Source organism: Pelmatolapia mariae, linkage group LG23 (genome assembly GCF_036321145.2).
Source record: "Pelmatolapia mariae isolate MD_Pm_ZW linkage group LG23, Pm_UMD_F_2, whole genome shotgun sequence".
NCBI classification, from domain to species: domain Eukaryota; kingdom Metazoa; phylum Chordata; class Actinopteri; order Cichliformes; family Cichlidae; genus Pelmatolapia; species Pelmatolapia mariae.
Window position 1 is genome coordinate 13,118,358 of NC_086246.1, and position 20,632 is coordinate 13,138,989.

The 20,632-nt window shown below is 40.2% G+C and overlaps 1 protein-coding gene across 1 annotated transcript; it reads left to right on the top strand.

Moving 5' to 3' along the window:
* Nucleotides 1-4,066: 4,066 nt before the first annotated feature.
* Nucleotides 4,067-17,542, top strand: ndfip2 (Nedd4 family interacting protein 2). Its single transcript, XM_063466118.1, has 8 exons — nt 4,067-4,309; nt 9,569-9,803; nt 9,998-10,128; nt 10,518-10,605; nt 10,925-11,049; nt 12,632-12,698; nt 12,782-12,887; nt 14,123-17,542. The coding sequence occupies exons 1-7, from the start codon at nt 4,283-4,285 to the stop codon at nt 12,883-12,885; spliced, it is 777 nt and encodes a 258-aa protein (XP_063322188.1). The 5' UTR covers nt 4,067-4,282; the 3' UTR covers nt 12,886-12,887; nt 14,123-17,542.
* The last annotated feature ends 3,090 nt before the right edge of the window (nt 17,543-20,632 follow it).

Below are 20,632 nucleotides of genomic sequence, written 5' to 3' on the forward strand. Positions count from 1 at the left end.
AGGCCTTGAGCTGCGATTGTTTTGTCAAGCTCGGAATGCTCATTTCCACAGATTCAGCACTTCCAAGGCATTCGTCTCACTACCGAAGGCCAGGTTTTCACTGCACTGCAACGTGAGTTATGGCACTGAGTTGGGAATCTCACCCAAGCCAATAGGCTTACTGCCAAAATCTTCCCCTTGCCCCTGTTCTGCTGACAACTTTAATCATTAACTTAAGAAAAAACGTAAAATGTAAAGCACTGCCAGAGACTTGTGTTTTTGTAAAATGCAATCCATACTTCTCTAATAAACAGAGGCATGTGAGATTCTTTTTTATGGATGGAAATGGGTCGTTGTGGTTCAGAGATATAAGAGGACTTTGGCTCCACCTAGTGGTTTCTCTCGTCAAATTTATTTATTTATTTTTGTATTTGCGTCATCACCCTTTCTCAATCCTTGGAAATCTGAGATCAACCCACCGAGGAAGGAGTCAATTGGTCGAACGACAATTGGAACAAGAGGAAGTCGCCTTCAAAATAAAGCGTCTAGCGAGCGCTGACGGGCGTCTGAAATGGTACAGAGAAAGTAAAAGTAGAACAGCCATCTTACAGTTTTTCTCGATTGGTTTGGCTCATTTCCTGAAACCGAGATGACATTCTCAAAATAACATGGACAAATCTCCAAACCACCTTGCAATTGTTCACAACAGAATGTCATTTTTCATTGGTTTAATCAAATTGCAAATGCTTTAGTACATGTCTCAAGTGACTCTGTGCTTCTTTTCAAATGATTATGTACAAGTAGCTACAGTTAGCACAATGAGCCCACATTTAGCACATTTTCCAAATAAATAGATCTTGCCGATCTAAACTGATTAGTTGATTTTTCAGTGAAATGGTCACTCACTCCAAAACATATCAGCATGGTTTCATTGTGTAAGTCATCATATGCACAATTGTCTGTTCAACTGTCAAAATTAGTCAAAGATATAATACCATGAAAGAATATCTTGGAACATTTGATAAAGTTATGACAGTACTTGACAATCAATCAGGTGTAATTAGAACTAACGAAGGAGCAGTTTCGCACATCTCAGATGACCAATCAAACAGGTTGTTCAGATACCTGACAGGTGTTGTCTATGATCATGACTGCTGCCAAAAGTATATAGACAGAGCTTGGCCCGGGGCCAGTTTCATTTGCAGTGTGAACATGGAAGCACCTCGCCAAGTACAACAGCAACTTCCTGCTCGAGGAAGAGGAGGAAGAAGAAGAGGAAGAGGAGGAGTGAGAATGCGTGGAGGAATAGGGGGAAGAGGCCGAGGAGCACGGAGGCACCATGATGTCCCAGATGAAATCCGGGCCACCCTTATTGACCACGTTATAAACCATCGCCTCACAATGGCAGAGGCAGGTCGCCGAGTGCAGCCTAATGTGCCTCGGTCTACAGTCTCCACCATCATCCAAACCTTTCGCAGGGAAAACAGGTACAGAACTATGCTAGTGAACTATTCAGTGTTGGTGTGTGTGTAGGCCTAGAGTACTGTAATATCGTCATGTGATGTTATATGATACTATAAAAATGACAAAGACAAAAAAATGGAGAAAATACTGTGAATAGTATTCCAGTCACTGTGCAGTGCATCACACTTCTAGTACCATAAGACAGCAGTACAATTACATTGGTAACTCATTTTGTAACAAATTTACAGTGTTGACCTTTGACTTGTATGTCTAGGATTGGACGACAGCCTCAAGTGGGTGGCAGAAGAAAACTTCTAAATGAACAACAAGAACGAGAAATATGCAACATGGTCATTGCAAATAATGCCATCACACTGAGACAGATTCGTAATGCAATCCTGCTAGACAATGTAATGTTCCAAAATATAAACTCTATCAGCATCTCCACAATAGACCGGGTATTGAAGAAACATCAGATGACCATGAAACAGATTTACAGGGTACCATTTGAGAGAAACTCTGACAGAGTGAAAGGGCTGCGGTACCAGTATGTGCATGTAAGTCAACTACTGGTTGTCTATCATTGTAACACTATTACAGTAAGACATGGTTACCACTGTTTTTTTGTTTTGCGTTATCCTTTTCACCTTCAGAATCCAGCTTTGTGTGACTAGAGCATTTTGCCTAGAAATTGTCTTCAGTTTTCCACTCCCTGTTTGTACAGTACTTTAGATCCTCCCTGCAGTATCTGTCTCTACTTGACTGATTAGATTTATGTCTATTCTATTGTAGAGAATAATGGCATTAGAAGGCAACGAAACCCCTCACATCCTAGTGTTCATTGATGAAGCTGGCTTCAACCTGGCCAAAGGTCGAAGGCGTGGCCGTAACATCATTGGCCACCGAGCCACTGTGGATGTCCCAGGCCAGCGAGGAGCAAATATAACAATGTGTGCCGCTATATCAGAAAGAGGTGTGGCCACACACATTCCCAGTTTAGGACCCTACAATACACAAAAGCTCCTCAATTTTTTGGACCACCTTTATACTGATCTGATCCCAGAAATTGAGAGAGGTGTAGAAGGACCTCAGCTACCACATTATGTCATTGTGTGGGATAATGTGAACTTCCACCGCGGCCCACGCATCAGAACCTGGTTCACCACCCATCCCCGGATGCTAATGGAGTTTCTTCCACCTTACTCTCCTTTCCTAAATCCAATTGAGGAGTTTTTTTCAGCTTGGAGGTGGAGGGTGTATGAGCATCAGGCTCAAGACCAGAGGGCCCTGCTGCATGCAATGGATGCTGCATGTGAGGACATCACAGGGGATCAATGTATGGGATGGTTGAGACATTCACGCCGTTTCTTCCCTCGCTGCATCGCACGAGAAAATATCCGTTGCGATGTGGATGAGAATTTATGGCCTGACAGAGAGCAGCGCGTCGATGGCCAGGAGGATGAGGATGGTGGCCAGGAAAGAGAGGGTGACAATGGCGACCACTGAAAATATTACTGTACTATAGTTCTGAAACTTTATTTACAGTATGGTAGGCTAGAGTTTTTTTGGGGTTTTTTTGTTTTTTGTTTGTGTTTATAACTGTTCACATTTACAGAATCCTGTATATGTTTTCTTTTCACAGTATGTTCTCTAATGTTAACATTTCTTTGTACGTAATGTTTACAGTTTCCTTGAGTATGAGTGGTGTATTGGAGGCTGATTTTACTGTAAAATCTTTTGGTTTTATTCATAGTGGTATTCTGTTGCTAGACCTGTGCCTCAGTGACAAAACGTCTAAGCATTTTGACTTGCAGTGCTTAAACAATGCCAAAGGTATAATGCATTTTGGGGGCATTGACTATTTATATGGGAAGGATATTTAGTTTTGACACATGGATAAACTCTTTTGGGAGAGATATGAGCTTTTGCAGGGGATCCATGGTGTTGTGCTAAACCATCCAGGTTATTCTGACATAAGCACTAAATGAATGCACATGTGCCAAGGCAATTGAGAAGGATCTGTGCTATTTTGACTGTACTGACCTTTTATATGGGAAAGGAATCTGCTTTTGAAGCATGGACGAAGAGTTTGGGGAAAGATATTTGATTTTGCTAGTGAGCTATAATGTTGGGCAGCACTGTAAGACTGTTTGGCCAAATGACCTTATGGTTTTGAGAATGTCATCTCGGTTTCAAGAAATGAGCCAAACCAATCGAGAAAAACTGTAAAACGTTATGAACTGAATAATATTAAAAGACAGTAACACATCACATTCACAGGAATTTCTAATAGATTAACTACCTAACAATTCAGCTGAAAGCAAGAGCGGATAGAAACCAAGTGCATTAGATATTAATATTATATTAATTATACCTTTTTTATACTTACAATGAAAATATAATGCTAATATATGGTTGTTATCAATAATAATAATAATAATAATAATAATAATAACTCTAAAGCTTAGGTGTAAACGTAAGGTAAATTAGATAAGTAGAAGATCATATATGCATTGATGAATACAACAGCGATAATAGTAATAATAACATTAATGCGCAATACCGATTATATACATTTTATTTTGAAATATTTAACCGGAAGTGTGACATCTTTAGACTAGCTTGAAAGTGGGTTAAGGTTTTTACACAGAACGGTGTTTTTCTGTGAATGCATTGTAGGTTGTAGCCATTTCTTTCATCGCTCAGAATCCGGTTCTTCAGCGTTGTTTCTGGAATCAACATCTCTTGTCCGTGACTCACACATCGGAGTAAACCCAAGTCTTATTTTTTTGATAGTTCTCACCGGCTGGCTCGTTTAGCCAGCTGAACCTTGTCGAAGATGGACCCAGCGAGCCGATACCAAGTGGTGAGTGATCAAAACACCGTTTGATAGCTCGGCCTGCCACCCGTCACAGGCACCAGGCCCTTGCCAAAAAAATTAATGCTTATTGTTTGTATTGACTATTTAAAATACGTTATGTAGGACAAAAAAAAAAGCCGTAAAAAAGCAAACTTTCACAAGTGTTGTGTTTTTCCCCTAAATTAGTTTTGCTATGGTACCCAGCCTTTGATTAGCCACTTCCGTGGCCAGCGTTAGCTGGCCAGCCAAGAGTAGTCACGAAGGCCGTTTAAGTGAAAATGCTTTTAACAGCGTTACACACATAAAATACACTCTCTAACTTGTAGTTACATGTGAACATTAAAACAGAGGTGTAGTTACACGGTTTTTGGCAGCATAAATTCTGAGAAGCTTAGCTGTAAGTTAAGTGGTTAGCATAGGGATTTAGTAGCTGGCTCATATTAAATGTGGTAAGAGGGCCTTTTTTCCCTCTGGTTGTATTTTTTAAGCTGAATTTCCGGCTTAAACCGCAGCTTAAAGGGCTGGTACGAATCAAGAGAAAGGAATGACGGTGACAAATAAGTGTTAACGAACTAATTTTTTAGAAATATGACTTATATTATGTCTTCGCAGAATCATAAAATTCTATAGTAATGCAGGGAAAAACTAATGCTACTACTGTTAGTCAAAGACATTAATGGATGCCAGGATCAGAGTATGGCTTCTTTGGTTGAACTGGCCTAAGCATGTGGAGTTTGTTCCTTCTGTTAATGTATTGTAACAGCAGCGTTGGTAGAACTTTGGAGTCAGCTATGAACCTTGGGAGATAAAGTATGCTTTGTGCCTTGTGTTCTGGTATTATGGCTGATAATCCCACAGCATTCGGTATGAGCCAAGGCAAATCAGCAATGTCCTTTTTAACTTTTCAGCCCTGAACAAAGCAGCGATTCACACCAAGTTCCGTTTTTTTTTTTTTTTTAAACTCTTGCACAATACAGTGGATTCTCAAGGATGGCTTGGATATGGCCAAACAGATGAGTTATCTGATATTGTGGTTTGTGAAAACAAACAAAAAATATACTAATAAAAAACCCAGTGTTCATCACAGTATGCCTACACTGTCATCTCTTGCTCTGTTTCCTTTCTAAATAATACTACAGGTATGGGGCACTGCTGCTGTGAGGTTCGGGTGTATTTGGACACATGAGGAGGCTTGTGGCTATGTTGTTAAGATCTTATGTAATCCCCTGTGCATGCGTGGGGGTGCAGTTATGCTTTGTCCTTGATTCTGAGCCAGTCGTCGGCCGCTCATTCACTTCCCTGCCTTGTATGCTGACCCAGCGCTGGTGGAGGTTCAAAAGTCGGTTGGGACGGCCAAGATCTTAGTTTTTCAGAAGTCTATCGGTGTGGTAAACCAACAGATTTCACTGTGACTGTGCTTCTTAAAGAAGCTATTTAGGTTTGTTAGTCACCTCTGGCTTTTCAACTTGCGTGATATCATTACTTATCACAAAGGGTGTTTCCCCTGTTTGTCGCGGTGTTTTACCACTGTTCGAAAACCACCATTACTTCATGGAAAAGGTTTCAAATGGTAGATTCACCTTTCAAAAACATCATTTTAAGCAGATTATCAGAATTGTGGAATGCAGTCCTGCTGACGCAGAGTCAAAATGAGTTTCAAATGAAAACTTGCATAGCTTCAAGCGTCACAAGGCAACTAAAGTTTGCCGCCTTTTTTTTCTTCCAACTTTTTACATATAAAGCAATCATTTTGTGGATTTTTTTTCCAGTACAATAATCATGAAGTGAAAATCATGACATGCTGGTTTTTTTTTTTTTTTTTAATTTTTTTTTTAAACCTTTACAATCCTAAAGTAAAAATCTGATATTGGCACATGCTTAGTCAATATTTCCAATTGATAAATCTGACATGTAATGAAGCTGAATGTCAAACCCAAACTGCCTCAAGCTTTGCAGTGACATCAAATCAATCTGCTCTTGCTAACTCTAAACTTGGTGAATGTATCTGGCTCAAAGCGTTTTGTACTGCCTATTAGATCAACACAAGTCAGCAGAACAGCATACCAATTCACCCAACTAAAGGTATTTCTGTAACTGTTTACTGACGATTGTGATTATTTAAAATTAAATTCAAGATTGTGTCAATCACACAGATCATAATCTCATCAATAATTTTACTTTTTGTAAGCTTAGTCTTCAACATCATACTTTTGTATGTTGAGTTCAATTTAAGTTGTTGAAAAGACAGCACACAGTATTCTAGATTTGTGTTTGGGTTTTTCTTTTCTTGGTTTTTTACATGGATGTCCCACCTAATATTCGCATGTGACAAATGAGGTTCCAACTGACTTTTGGCAAATTGCAGTTCCATTTACACATTATGAAGGTTCAACAAGGGGATTGGACCCAAACATTAGTGGGCCATGGGAGTTTTGGGCTCACACCCTAGTGAATGGCACCATACAACAAAACTGTCATTAAATCCGCTGGTGCATGGTGTCGTTTCAGGCGGGTGATGTGCTTCTTGAGTTTATTTGCAGGTTGAAGACACGAGTTGACCATTGTGGTGATTTTTACCACCATTTAAATGAACTGTCAGTACAGAAGCATATACAGAGAAATGTTGCAAGTTTGTCTTTCTGAGGAAAATCTTTAAAAAGAAAGCTTGCAATTTCTTCACTTCTTGGTTTTCACTTCTCTTATATCATTGCTGGTATTAAAGATACAGAACTGTGCTGACGTCACCACTGATGTGCAAAGTGACCAGTGCAAATATATAGGACCCTTCGATTGCTCTGATGTTTTTAATATAAACACGGTCCTGTAGAACAGCGGTATAGTGATCCACCCAAACTATTGCTATTACAATAATTATATTGATGATGAAAATCAAGAACTGAGGATTATTGTGACAGTTGTCATCTCAACTTAGATCAGTTTTTTTCCTGTGGTTGTGCCTCTTTGATTACAGGCACTTTACTGTGCTCTTAGGGAATTTGTTCTTAGACTTTAAACAAGCTAAACTTGCTTAACCACCTTGAGACAGCTTTTGTTATTCTTTGGGTTATCAGCATCCTGACGCACAATGAGTCTGTCAGTTTCTCCTGCTAATCCTGGGTCACGTAGCACTGTCCTTAAAGTCACATGTAGTTTAGTTAATTATAAAACTACAATCTTATGCCTTTGGCCAGGAGCTGACTAGATTGAACTTTCTCATGGATGCCTTTTTGGAAGAGAGGGGCGGAGGTGATTCCCTCTCGGTTATACTGTAACCATCATCTGTAATTTCAGAAGGTGTTTGGCTCTAAGACCTGACAAAAAAAAATCTGCTTAGGCTTGTAGATGACCCTCTCAGATGTCGCATGGTCTGTCATTAACTTATTACATGTAGATCACTTTTCCAGAGACCTTCCTCTGTTGACATATTGATGTGGCTTTATGTATCTGTGCTTGCTGTGTCAAACATTCTGTTTAGGGCAAATGGTACTGCTCTTACTCATTTTACTCCTCCTTACATGCAGGCTAGGATATCACTGTAATTGAACATTTCTTAAGCCTCTACATACTGTAGCAGTTCATTTCTTTAGGGTTCAGTTTGTGTTAGCTTTCATTGAGTACAGCTCTGACAGATGCCAAAGGGTAAAGACCAAGGATTAATCTGTAATGCTTAGCTAAGGAATTAGAACTAAGCAGGAATAATGGAACCTGCCACTACTAAGAAAGTCTCCTATATAGTGGTAATCACATTTCACTGGGGTAATACAGTATTTAACTTTATCTGTGTTTTTGAAAGGGCTAAAGGCATAACTAATTATTAATGTCAGCACCCATCATGTTCCGAAGCAGTGGTGTGGGAGCCCTGGCAATGCTCTCCAGTGCTAACAGACATAAATGTGAAGTGGTAAGCAAGATGGAACATACAGTTAGCATAGTGTAGCTGTTTTTGGATTGTTTGTATGTATGCAGCGTCAGAACTAACTCACATTTGCCCAACATTAAATTTGTACTGCTATCAGAGCTAATGTTAGCCACACACTCTGGGTGTTTTCTTACTTTTACACTAGTTGATTACTCTAAATTTTCATTTTAGTTAGAAAACTAGTAGCTATGCACAGATTTAACATCCTAACTCCATATATTTTCTCTGGAGGACTGGCATTTGCTGCTTTTTTGAGGTCACCAAAAAGTAAAAAAATCCACTTTGAAGTGTTGCCCCCTTTAGCCACAACTTTCCAGCAAATAGTCCATACCACCTCACCTTTATTAGTGAGACAGAATCCAAAAAACATGTCCTTTTTACACTTTGTTTACCCCTGCTGTTTCACAGCTCGCTGAGCTTATTTGATTTTTCTGCAAGTACTCTGGTGTTACTCTGACAACTTCTTCTGTCAGACGCTTATATTTGAAAACAACCTAAAGCACTCAAAATGAGACTGAAACATACATGTTCAGATTGTTTGTTTATGTTTACCTGACTGATACAACAACAAACTTGTCTATACATTGCTATTGGTGTGTGCTTTTTGTTTAGACTGGCCATAGCTTCCCAACTTTGGGCCTCCCTTTGAGAGCGAAACCAGAGTTTGGGAACCACAGTACGGAGGTCAGCTAATAATCTGAGATCTCTAAATACTGACCAGCATTAAAGACAAATTAAAGCAAGAATAGGTTTTAATCAACAGGATTCAGACTGTTCAGTAAAATGTCTCATAATTGTTACTCATGGTTGAAACTAAACCGGGTTAAGACGGCCATCTCCAGTTTCTTTTTGAACTTCAAGAGCAAAGATAAAATTACCAACAGTATGTAGAAGCTTCATGGAGGAAAAATAATCATCTGCTGTAAATACGTCCACGTCAACCTACTCATTCAGCCTGAATATATAGATATATATGTGAAGACATTAAAAAATATATATATATATCAGAGTGCTGCTTCAGCCACAGTTGGTGCTGAGAAATAAAAACAGATTGTGTAAAGCTTATTTTATTACATAATGCTGCTGCTGCTTATAACAGCAAGCACTACAAATGTCCAACTCTTTAATATTGAAATCTTTTGCTTTCTGGTTTGTTATTTCAGTCGAGTGGCAGCTGTTTTCATGCAGTCAGAGGAATTGGAGTTTTCAGACTTTGAAACTGCCAACACTCTGGTGCTTTCTTCTCAAGTCTTTCAGAGATGTAGGACGAGAGTGTGTGCATGTGTGCATTCCCCTCGAGCAGCAGCATTGGTTTTGGCTGATGATCTGCTTCTTGTTATATTCAGTTGCACAATGAGGACGACTCTTCGGAGGCCGGCGCCAGCGAGCCACAGCCGTGCACTTCTGCCACAGCCCAGCCCGGCACATCCAGCCAGGACCAGAGCCAGACTCAGGTGAGCCCGACCCCGGCCCCCGCGGCAGGGGAGGTGTCGGGCGTGAGGACTCAGGGGGAGGCAGTGGACACGGCACCACCTCCGTATGCTTCCATCGACTTGGGAGCAACTGCTGCAGCAGCACCTGGTACTAATTTGACTTTAATTGCACACAGAGTTTGGTCTGATGGCAGCTCTGTGGTGACTGTTTGGAGTGTTTGTAGCTTTGAGTCACTTTAGTTTCCAGGACAGTCTCAGAGAGTTATAGGAAGTGCACAGCTCCGCTTTGATCCTGCGTGCTTTCTGTCCTTTTCTTACTCTTTTCCTCCTCTCTTTCAACAGAGACTAGTTTCCGAGGTGACTTCCCTGTGCCTCCACCCTACAGCGTTGCCACCTCATTGCCCACATATGATGAAGCAGAGAAGGCCAAAGCAGCTGCCATGGCTGCCTCAGCAGTGGAGGTGATGCCACGGGTAAGGAGCCCTGCTCACGTACGGTCGCCCCTCTTAAATCCCCTCTTATTATTCCTGGGTTAAAGTCCTTCCACTGAAACATTCTTGTGGTTACTGGTCTTTGGTCTGGGTGTGGTTCACCTCAAAGCATACCAGAAAATGTTTGTCTTGACTACCCCACGCTTGTGACACTCGGGACCAAAATAAATGCTGAAAGGCTTTATTTTTACCAGCTCTGAGTCTTCCTATTCAGAACAAGTAAAACTGCATTTCAGTTAACTTGAATTTATGCTCTGAGCACATTATATCAGCACTTTAAAGGTTATTGTTAAGGTGACTTACTAATTCCAAAATACATTGTGACTTTTAAAATAATATAACATTTGTGTGTCTGTGTGTGTCCGTGTAAGGATGATGACTTCCCTCCCAGAGACGACTTCAGTGACGCCGATCAGCTCCGAGTGGGTAACGACGGGATCTTCATGTTGGCCTTTTTTAGTGAGTCTCGTGTTTTCTTTTGTTTGCTTATTTATGTGCAAAGTAAAGAGAGCTGGCAGCAGCGCTGTTTGCTTTGCCCAGATTGCGACACGCTCGTAAAACAGCACGTGACTCGCTGATAACAGATGAATTAACCCTCGAGTCTCACTGATAATTCAGTGGATAAACATTTAGAGAGACGCTCAAATCCACTGAGACTGTTTTACTTTTAGATTTTTAACATATTTCTATTTCAGGAGAAAAAAAATCCACTGCTGATTTCAAAATAAAAGTCACTTAGATGCCCAAATAAAAACGAGTCTTCCTGATGTTCCTTCAGTGGCCTTCCTGTTCAACTGGATCGGGTTCTGCCTGTCGTTCTGTCTGACCAACACCATTGCGGGGCGCTACGGGGCCATCTGCGGCTTCGGCCTTTCCCTCATCAAGTGGATTCTCATTGTGAGGGTATGTGTTTCCACTGTTTGTTTGTTGTGTTTTAACGATGGAGGTCAGTGTTACACACAAGGATCAGGGTTTAACAAAAAGTTGGGCAACTCAGCAGCAATCTTGGAAGGAATCTGTGCAGTTTGTTTGTTTTTTAAACTTATATCTAAGTGAATGAGAATGGAGCCATTACTGAACGTTTGAATATTATTCTCCTACAGCTACATCACATGAACCTCTGAGCAGTGCTACAGGATTAGCTTTTTGGGGACGAGTCTCAGTGTCGTAGACCCAAAGACTTTGACCTTGAGGGCTTTGGACCGTACTGCTGCCAAGCCGTGAACTAAATGAGGTTTCTCTATCAGACACTCTGAGTCCTTTACGCACGCTCTCCAAATCAGCATTCCTGCATAGTTTGTCTAAGGGAGTTACCCAGAGTTCATAGCCCTTTGATGTTAAACACAGGGTTAGTAGGTAACGGGGGGAAAATGGCAATGTCATACACTCTGCTCCTCTGTGCACAACTACTACTACTACTACTACTACCACCACTGCAGAGGCTCATACAGTGTTCATACCATTACCAGCCTCTGGCAAACAATCAGCTCGTGCTACTGAGCAGACGACCTGCTGATCTACATCCTCAGTCATTCTGGTGTACTGGCTTTGAAACGCGAAAGTTTGACATAAATCTGTAATATTCTTTGTTGTTTGGAAGTTTCATCAGTTGGGTTGACAAAGACTAATGTGGTCTACAGGCCACATTAGACTAATGCTCGCAGTAGAAGGAGCATTATTATATCAGTTGGGAGCTGCAGCTGTAAAGCTCTCAAGTTGGAGGCGGTATTTGTGATGTTTCATTTCCTTTGCACATGTGCTTCTTTGAAGTTTGCAGAGTGTCATTATTATATCTTTTCATTTGTGAAGGTCAAAAGTCTCACTGGGATTAAAAAACCTCCCCCAGGAATGACGTGGCCAAGAGGCCAGCAGAGCCCTGAGAGCTGTTCAGAGTAAGCTCAGGACCTGTGACGCCCGTGCTTCCTGTCTCATTGTTGTAGGTTGAGATATCGAGAGCGAGTCTGATTCGGGCGTCTGATAGAGCTGCAGCTGCTGCTGCGGAAGAACTCACAGGGGGACATTAAACACGCTTAAAAACAATGCTAACTGCATCCTGTGTTAATGTCTGCACACTCATGCTGTTACCCGTGTGTGTGTGTGTGTGTGTGTGTGTGTGTGTGTGTGTGTGTGTTAGGGTGACCTTGAGGTTTGACTTTTTTTTTTTTTTAAATGTGATATTTTTGTTTCCAGAGATTGCCCTGTTTATACACAGCTGTCCTTTTCCACACAACACGTTTAGCAATATTTTCATTTAAACTAGTCAAAGTAAGCCGATTTCATACCATCCCCAGTCCTCATATAACTGTTTATTTATCTATAGAGTGAGAGCACATGACTGCTGGTCAGGCTTCATGGATGTGGGATTTGTATTTTTTTAATGGACTTTATGAGAGAGCGTCACTTTGTATAAAGAGCAAATTAGACACAGCAATTGTTTCCTTCTGATAACACTAAAGCCAAACTCTCTCTTCCTGTGTGTGTCCAGTTCTCAGACTACTTCACTGGCTACTTCAACGGTCAGTACTGGCTGTGGTGGATCTTCCTGCTGCTCGGTGAGTGCGCTGCAGTCAGTAATCATCCCTAAAAGCCAAAAAGCCTCCGTGTCAGAGTGACTTCATGATTCTCTCTCCCACAGGTCTCCTGCTGTTCTTCAGAGGTTTTGTGAACTACCTAAAAGTTCGCAACATGTCAGAGAACATGGCCACGTCTCATAGAACACGCCTCTTCTTCCTCTACTAAAGGTATCAAAATCTTTGTATTGAGCTGGCTCTGTTCAACTGGATCAGAGTTTTTCAGTTTGTGAAGTATGCATTTGTTTTCTACAGCTCCAGCTTAAACTGGGGAGGTTTGATGAGATGAAGTCAGGACTAGAGTCTTTCAGGGTCTCGTTCGTGAATGTGGTAGGCGCAGAGCTGACAGGTGGCTGTGGTAAAGACACGGCGTGTCGGCGGAACTGTTGGTCGACCTATATGCCGAGTTTTTTTCCCCTGTGGCTGTGAGCTGTGGGAACTGAGTGAACGAATAACCCAGCCAAGACTCGTGACATGTGCCTCAGCACCTCGCTGCTGCTGATTGGCCACTTTGCAGAATTAAAGCCTCGTGAGCAGCTGCACCCGTACAGAGGATCTGTACCTGGAAGAGAACGAGACAGGAGAGTTGCTTTCCAAGTTAAACGCAGCTTAAAGCGGCACATAGCTATTATCTTCAGCTCAGGTGATCTTTGTCAGTTCTAAAATTAGACAGAGCCCCATTCATGGTAATCCTTTCATGATGTAATTACAGATGATTGTCATTTAAAAACAGAAAAACCCACCATTCTCCAAAAACCCAGCAGCACGCAGCTCCTGCTGATAGATTGAAAAGCGTGCTGAACAGTGGACACTTCTGTGTGTTCCTGGGTTCACTTCAGCCAGTTATGTTAGAACCTCTGTCTGCTCTGTGGCTGGTTCAAGGGCCAACAACAACACAAGTAAGAGTAGCGCACAAACTGGTTGGTCCACATATTTTTGGCACCGCCTAAACAGCTGCAGCGTGTAGACAACTCGGAGTAAAGCACAGGCTCTACACGGGACCAGTACAGAGATACTGCACCACGCCACAGTGAGTTTCAGTGATCATTTTACACCATGTGCTGAAGTCTACAGCCAACGTCACAGCATCTCTTATCTTTGGAAGTGTCACAGTTTAGTCAGCGGAAGTCATAGTCACACGAGCCCTGAGGTTCTTTGTTCAAGGTCGTGAAGCTTCACGGCTCACTTTTAGTGTAGAAATGTTTACAGTGTCCACCTGACAGTGGACAGTGCCAGTTTGTACAGTGTGGGAGAAACATGGTGTCCAGATAAAGGTCATCAGGACAGATGTGCAGTTTAAAGGTGGTACTGATGCACTTACAGACAGGAAGTTGCAGATCAGATATGTTCTCATGTTAAATAACTGTCACTGTTCGCCCCTAATGACTGGAATTCATTCCCTCCAGGTTCTCCGTGCCGTCACCGCTCCATTCCAATGTGAACATCCTTCCCTCCCCCTTGAATGACCTGACTAAAGAGCCTTGCAGTGAAGAGAGGAGATGGGGAAGGAATGGAGGAAAAGATGTAGGGAGAAAGAGTTACCAGTTTTATTAAAAGTAAAACACGGCTCACTCTGAAGCAGCTGCTTCAGAGCTGAGCTGAAAAATCCGACTTTGATGATCACGTCTCATCCCTGGCCCTTTTTGCCCCCCCCACTTCATTTTCCTTTGATTCAAAGCTTTTCACACTGTCTTCTCTTGGATCATGTGACGGAAACACCAGACCAGCTCATGTGTCACACAAACCTGGCCTGAGGCGAATTTAAGAGTTAACATTTATTCACAAAGCACAACAAAACAATGTAGGATGTACATAAAAATAGCTTTGGCAGTTCTAAGCTAGCTTATGTGATGCCATGCGGTGACAGCAGTGTTAACAGCTTAAAGCTGAATCACAAAACCTTCATGACTATAAAGTAACATTTGGAATTTTAAAATAGAAAATGTGTAGGAGGTGAAAACCCATTATGAGACTGTGATATTCAGATTTCCCCTCCAACACTGCCTTGTTTGTCTCACTTGAAACAAACAGGAATTAAGGATTCAAACTGACAGACTTTTTAGTTACTCATGGAATTTTAAAACACACCACTGTTTACTTTATATGGTTTTATTATAAAATGAATAGAATGCATGGCACATTAATGTTAAAATAATGTAGTTAAAAGTAGCGTGAAATACATTAATTATTTAACAAAAACATTAAAATAATACTAGCGGTGTGTTTAAAAATTCCCTGATGATTTTTTCATGTACTTCTCTTGAGCTTGAACTAAGCACTAGTTTTGCCATTCCATATTATTTAAGCTTAGGGTGTTATAATCAAGTCTTAATTTAATGCTGATGTAGCAGTTTGACAGCGCCAGTCCTTTTTCGCCATCTCAGATTTTCTTTAAATCAAATTTATGCAACAGTTTCCATTATAAGGGCACTCAGAACCGAACACCGAAGCTCTGCTTAGCTAGAATTGGCTCAGAATATAATAAATAATATAACTTTTTTCCCTTTTTTTCAGTCAGTTAAGTTGGAGCTCTGAGCCAATGGAAGGTGTTTGAAATTACAAACTGGAATCTTCTATTATAATAATTTAAGATAATACAGGTGCCAAAAATTAGCATCAGCAATAACGGCACTCTGGACTGATATCAGTCACTGGCAAATATTTATTGATGATGTCACATTGCATGTGTGATGAAGAGCTTGAAACCTTTAATGACAAACCAGAAGCTTTTATTAAAACGATATCGAATAACAGATGTGCTGGCAGAAACTTAGCATTGGCTAATATTGGCTCTATTGACTGATATCGGGAATGACAGCCACCAATATTTATGCATTATCCACCAATTAATTACAGTATGAAAACCTAAATAATTCAGCTATAAAACAGTGAAGGGGGGAAAGGAATGAGAACAAAAGCAAATTTAAAATGCAAAAAAAAAGTGGTTTTTTAAAAAAAATAAATTGACGAGTCATACTGATGCTGTTTTTACTTTTACTGTTTCCCTCTGTGTTCTGTGTCATAAACAGAGCTTCCCTGTTTAAAAAAACAAAAACAAAAAAACTTTGAAGTTTTCTATGGTTGAGTCATGTGACCGACTAAATATCTGCTGATATTCCTGGTATCAGTCAGTAAAGCCAATATCAGCCGATACGGTTACCTGCTGATATCGGTGCATCTGATATTACTCGAATAAAAGCTTCTTGTTTGTCTTGTTTTTCATTGCAGCGACTTTCCCTTAGAAACGATGGAAACATTTGCACCAGCAGATTTCCTGAATTGATTTTTAAAAAAATCTCCTTTCCCTCCAATAACAATCATTACTCAGCCTTTTTTTTTTTTTTGTAACATTTTTGAATCAAAGAAAAATGAAAAGCTTTCATTACATTTTTTTTTTTTTTTTTGGGGGTTAAACAAAAACATAACAAAAAAACCCCAACCCTTACTATTTCACAGCACAAGTTCACCTCGTCTCGTTCGGCTGTGAAACGCTGCCTTTTCATCTTCAAAACAGTGTCTGTTTTCTACAGAGGCACTAACCAGCGAGAGCTCGGTGGGAAAAGGTTGTTTTCAGGCTGCTACGGTCAGATCAGTAGAAAGTGACCCTAAAGCGGGCCTCGTATGCATCTCCTGCTTCGGTGCTGTTGAAGTTTAAAACGATAATAAGCATTTTTACATAGAGGGCAGCGACATGCCAGGCTCGAGGAGAAACTCCTTGAAATACACGAGTCTTATGCAATTTACTCAATTGTAACGACCTACGATTATTGTGGCTGTAAGGTCCTGTGATAATGAAGTAGACGTAGTTGAGTAGTTTAATCATCAGAGACTGAGATCCAGTTGTGACATCAGGGAGTGAAATGGCTGTTATTGGACAAGCTGGTTCTGCATGACCTGCATGACTCGGACAAAAGCCAACACACGGATCTCTCTGAGGTTTCAGCTTTTCTGATTACATTTAGGATTTCTTCCTCTTTCTTTTTATGGCGTGAGAAGCTTTCAGTGATGTTACTCTTTTTTTTTTTTTTTTTTTTCCTTTTTTAATAAATCAATGTTACCTGACGTTGTGACTTCCAGTGAGTGCGATGACGGCGATGAAGTCTGGGGATACGCTGTTGCGTCTTGAATATGGAGCCTGACTGGACAAAGAAAAAGAAACTTTTTTGTTTGTTTGTTTGTTTAATTATTATTTTTGTCATTAAGAAAAAAGAAGTGTATATACCAGATTATGCCAATTCAGAATATTTGCACTTTGAAGAACTTCTGTACAGTATGATTTATGAATCTGCAAAACTGGATGTGGGTTTAGAAAAAGGTTTTCTTTAGCCATCATTGAATTCTTAAATCATCCCAAGTGGAGAATTTGCCTTTTGCACTTTTTATTTTTGAAAATAATATTGTTGTTGTGTGTGAGAAGGTGTGAGAGTGTGTGTGCGTGTGTGTGTTTCATCGCTTTTAGCCTAAACTGTGACAGCTTGAGAATTGCCAAACTTTTTTTATTATCTTTTCGACTCTCATCATATCCCACTAAAGCCTCTTTCAGCAATATTCCGATCTTTTGGTGAATTGATGCTCTGCTGCATGATTGTCCCTCCCAAATGAGTGGGTAATGTTAGGATTAATCTAGTGCAAAATATTTCTCTTTGTATATAAATGAGGAGGGGAAAAAACGAGGCGGCAGCCACACTGTTTCTCTTGTCCAAAATATGTCCAAGTAACATGTTCTGAAGCGGTTGTTATGCATTTATTATAACTGGAATAATGATGACAAATAAATGTGTTGCAAAAATGAGAATAAAGTTCAAAAGTCTGCCACTTACATTTTATGTTGGCGTCTGCTTGAACTCATTTGGCAGTATTACTTACACTGTTCCACTTACAGGTTACGGGGTTAACATGCTACTGTCCTGTCAGATACTTGAGTTTCTGTGATCTCGACATCATCAGTATCATTTTGTTTTTCTCCCTCTGACTTTTTTGGTATAATTTCCTGGTTCTGGCTTCACAGGGATAAAGCTTTCCCAAGTAAGCTATAAAAATCTGAGAGCTAATCTGCCAGGTAAAGCCTGTGTATCATCTTTATTGCTTATCACCACACAAAGCTTTACCCAGAATGAAAGCTGACACAGGATATCTGCTCAAGATGAGTCGCACACAGAAAGTGAAAACACCCACAGGTGCTGATTCAGCTTTCAAAATCAAAAAGGTCGCTTGAAGATCATTTGAGGTCACCGGTCCAAAGGTGAAGCACGATTCGCACCTTTCATCAGGATAATGATTGCAAGCTACCCAGCAACGTCTCAAAATAAAGGGCAATGCAAATCTAAAGTTAAAGCCCATTAAGGGATCATGAATAGATGCCTAAAGTTGTAACACAATCTAAAATATATTTAAAAACAATCCTGAAATGACACAAATTAATATTAGGAAGTAAAAAGTGCCAGAAAAACTGAGGTATTAAACCTGGAGGGGATTTTAATCCTCTCTAACGCTGAAGGGGATTGCAGGTTGCAGTCTTTCTTCAAATAATGACATTCAAACAGTTGTTATATAATACACCTACATATATCTATTAATACATGTCATTATATCAATAAAATAAGAAGATTAAAAAGTAGGTTTACTTTTTAACTAATATCAATATGGAGTCCCCGCTCTTCTAAATGGTAAGTCTTTAATCGTATGACAAATGGTATTTCAATAAGTTTGTTCATTTTCATGTAGCTTGGAATACCAATTTTAAGTTACAAATGTATTCAATTTTTCATTATTTCTAAAGCTGAAAGCAAAGGTTAAAAATGAATGAATGTTTTCACCAACTCCACTAGATGGAGCCAAAGATTTATAGTTTATGTAGGTCAACCCGTCCCATCAGGAGAGAACCTCAAACTGCCTTTTTTTATGTCTGCAGCCAGTGTTGGGAAGGTTACTTTTAAAATGTATTCCACTACAGATTACAGAATACATGCCCCAAAATGTATTCTGTAACGTATTCCGTTACGTTACTAAATGACAGTAACGTATTCTTAATACTTTGGATTACTTAATATATTATCATGCTTTTTACAACTACGTGAATGTACTATTGCTGTGATTTATTACTGTTACTGAAGGTCTGCGGCTCCGAACCGTAGTAAAGGGACCTCTGGCTAATACGTCGGGTTCCGTGTCCGAAAAATAGCTTTACTTTGTTGTCTGGGTCAACTTTGAGACAGAGAGAGGCGTTGAAAGGCTGCTCCAACGGAACTTATTGTTTCGGAGGAAAACACGAACACAGTGTACAGTTGAGTCTTAATAGATTACTTACAACTGGGCTCGCCCTGTAACCATGGCAACCGTAACGCTGCCGCCTGGAACAACAGAACAGCTGTCAAACAAACCCAAACAGTCCTGACCCGCGACAATATGAAACAGGAAAGTACCGCCGTGTAATCCATTTATTTCAACAAAGTAACTGTATTCTAAATACCACCTTTTTAAACGGTAACTGTAACGGAATACAGTTACTCATATTTTGTATTTTAAATACGTAACGGCGGTACATGTATTCCGTTACTCCCCAACACTGTCTGCAGCTAAGTTCCTATTAACGTAATTTAAACCTCATGCCCATAAAAATGAAAAATAAAAAAACCCTTCATTTTTTTAGCTCTTGTCATCAAACTGCAACAAGTTAGAAATTGAATTTTACAATGATGTTTGTGCTTTCTTGGAAAGAAACATGGGGGGGGGGTTCCTATTTTTATTTTAGTTGTGAATCTAGTCAGATTCAAATTTGTTTTACAGTCAGACATGGGCTTCGACCTTTATTTCCTGTGGTTGAATAAAAACACTGAAGTGGTGACAGCAGCTGTGGATGAGCGGAGGATCATTTCCACAGTGAAGGAAAAACTCATTCATCCATCCAAGTGCAGAACACTCCAGGTGTAGTGGGAGTTTTTGAAGGTAAAGAAGTGAAATTTTCTGCAATTTGGTGGACATTAATGCAACTGAGGATGTATTTCACTTAATAAAGGCATAAAGATCCACGGCAGGATCACAATAAATCCATAATATAATGTGTCGGTGGCCATAATGATATGAGCCTAACTGGAGCGGGTTGTTTACTAATCGGAAGGTCAGTGGCTTGTCGAAGTATCCTTGGGTAAGATACTGAAATCTCAATTTCCCCTGATGAGTCCACTGGAGTTTGAATGCTTGGTTAGCATCGCTCAGGCATAGAAAAAACTAACAGGAACGTGTGTGAGGATGGGTGACTAAGTAAGCACTAAGTAAGAGTTCTTAACCCTTTCATAGATTGAATGATGACAACCTCAATCAGGAATTTTATCAGGAATACAGTAAAAATAGTGGCTATTTAAGACCTAGAACTCCAGTATTAGGATCTCCTTGAGCCTCTACTTGTGGGTAGGCACTCGACAGAAAAGGAGATCTTTATGTGAGGTCTAGAGATGGAGATCTGAAATCCAGTGTTTATTAGGCCTTTCACTGTGTTGGAAAAGTAGAGCAATATCTAACAGTATCGTACTACATATTGACCCTTTCATGCATTGAATTATGACAACATGCATGAAAGGCATGAATGACAACCTCAATCAGGATTTTTTCTTAAGTATTTTATTCATCTTTAGGCATGAAAAAAAGATTTGAGAATTTCATTTTTTTTAAACATGTATTTTTCAAATAGTTTTTACATGTCCACTTAGGTGGACAACATCACCTTTGGAGTGGGTGGATGGTATGGAGTGACACAGAGTACGCTTGGGGAGTGTGATTGTGTGTACAGTGTCTATTTATGTCTGTCTCCACGTTGGGTGAGTGTTGAGTAATTGCATACGAGAGCATGAGGGTGGGAATGGATGTTTGTATCTGTGTGTGCCTGTATGTCTGTGTCTATATGTCAGGTTGGGTATCAG

Coding starts and splice junctions, on each gene's coding strand:
- ndfip2 (XM_063466118.1), top strand. CDS start 4,283: ATGGACCCAGCGAGCCGATACCAAGTG. Junction 11,050..12,631: donor AGTGGATTCTCATTGTGAGG/GTATGTGTTTCC, acceptor GTGTGTGTCCAG/TTCTCAGACTACTTCACTGG. Junction 12,699..12,781: donor GTGGATCTTCCTGCTGCTCG/GTGAGTGCGCTG, acceptor TCTCTCCCACAG/GTCTCCTGCTGTTCTTCAGA.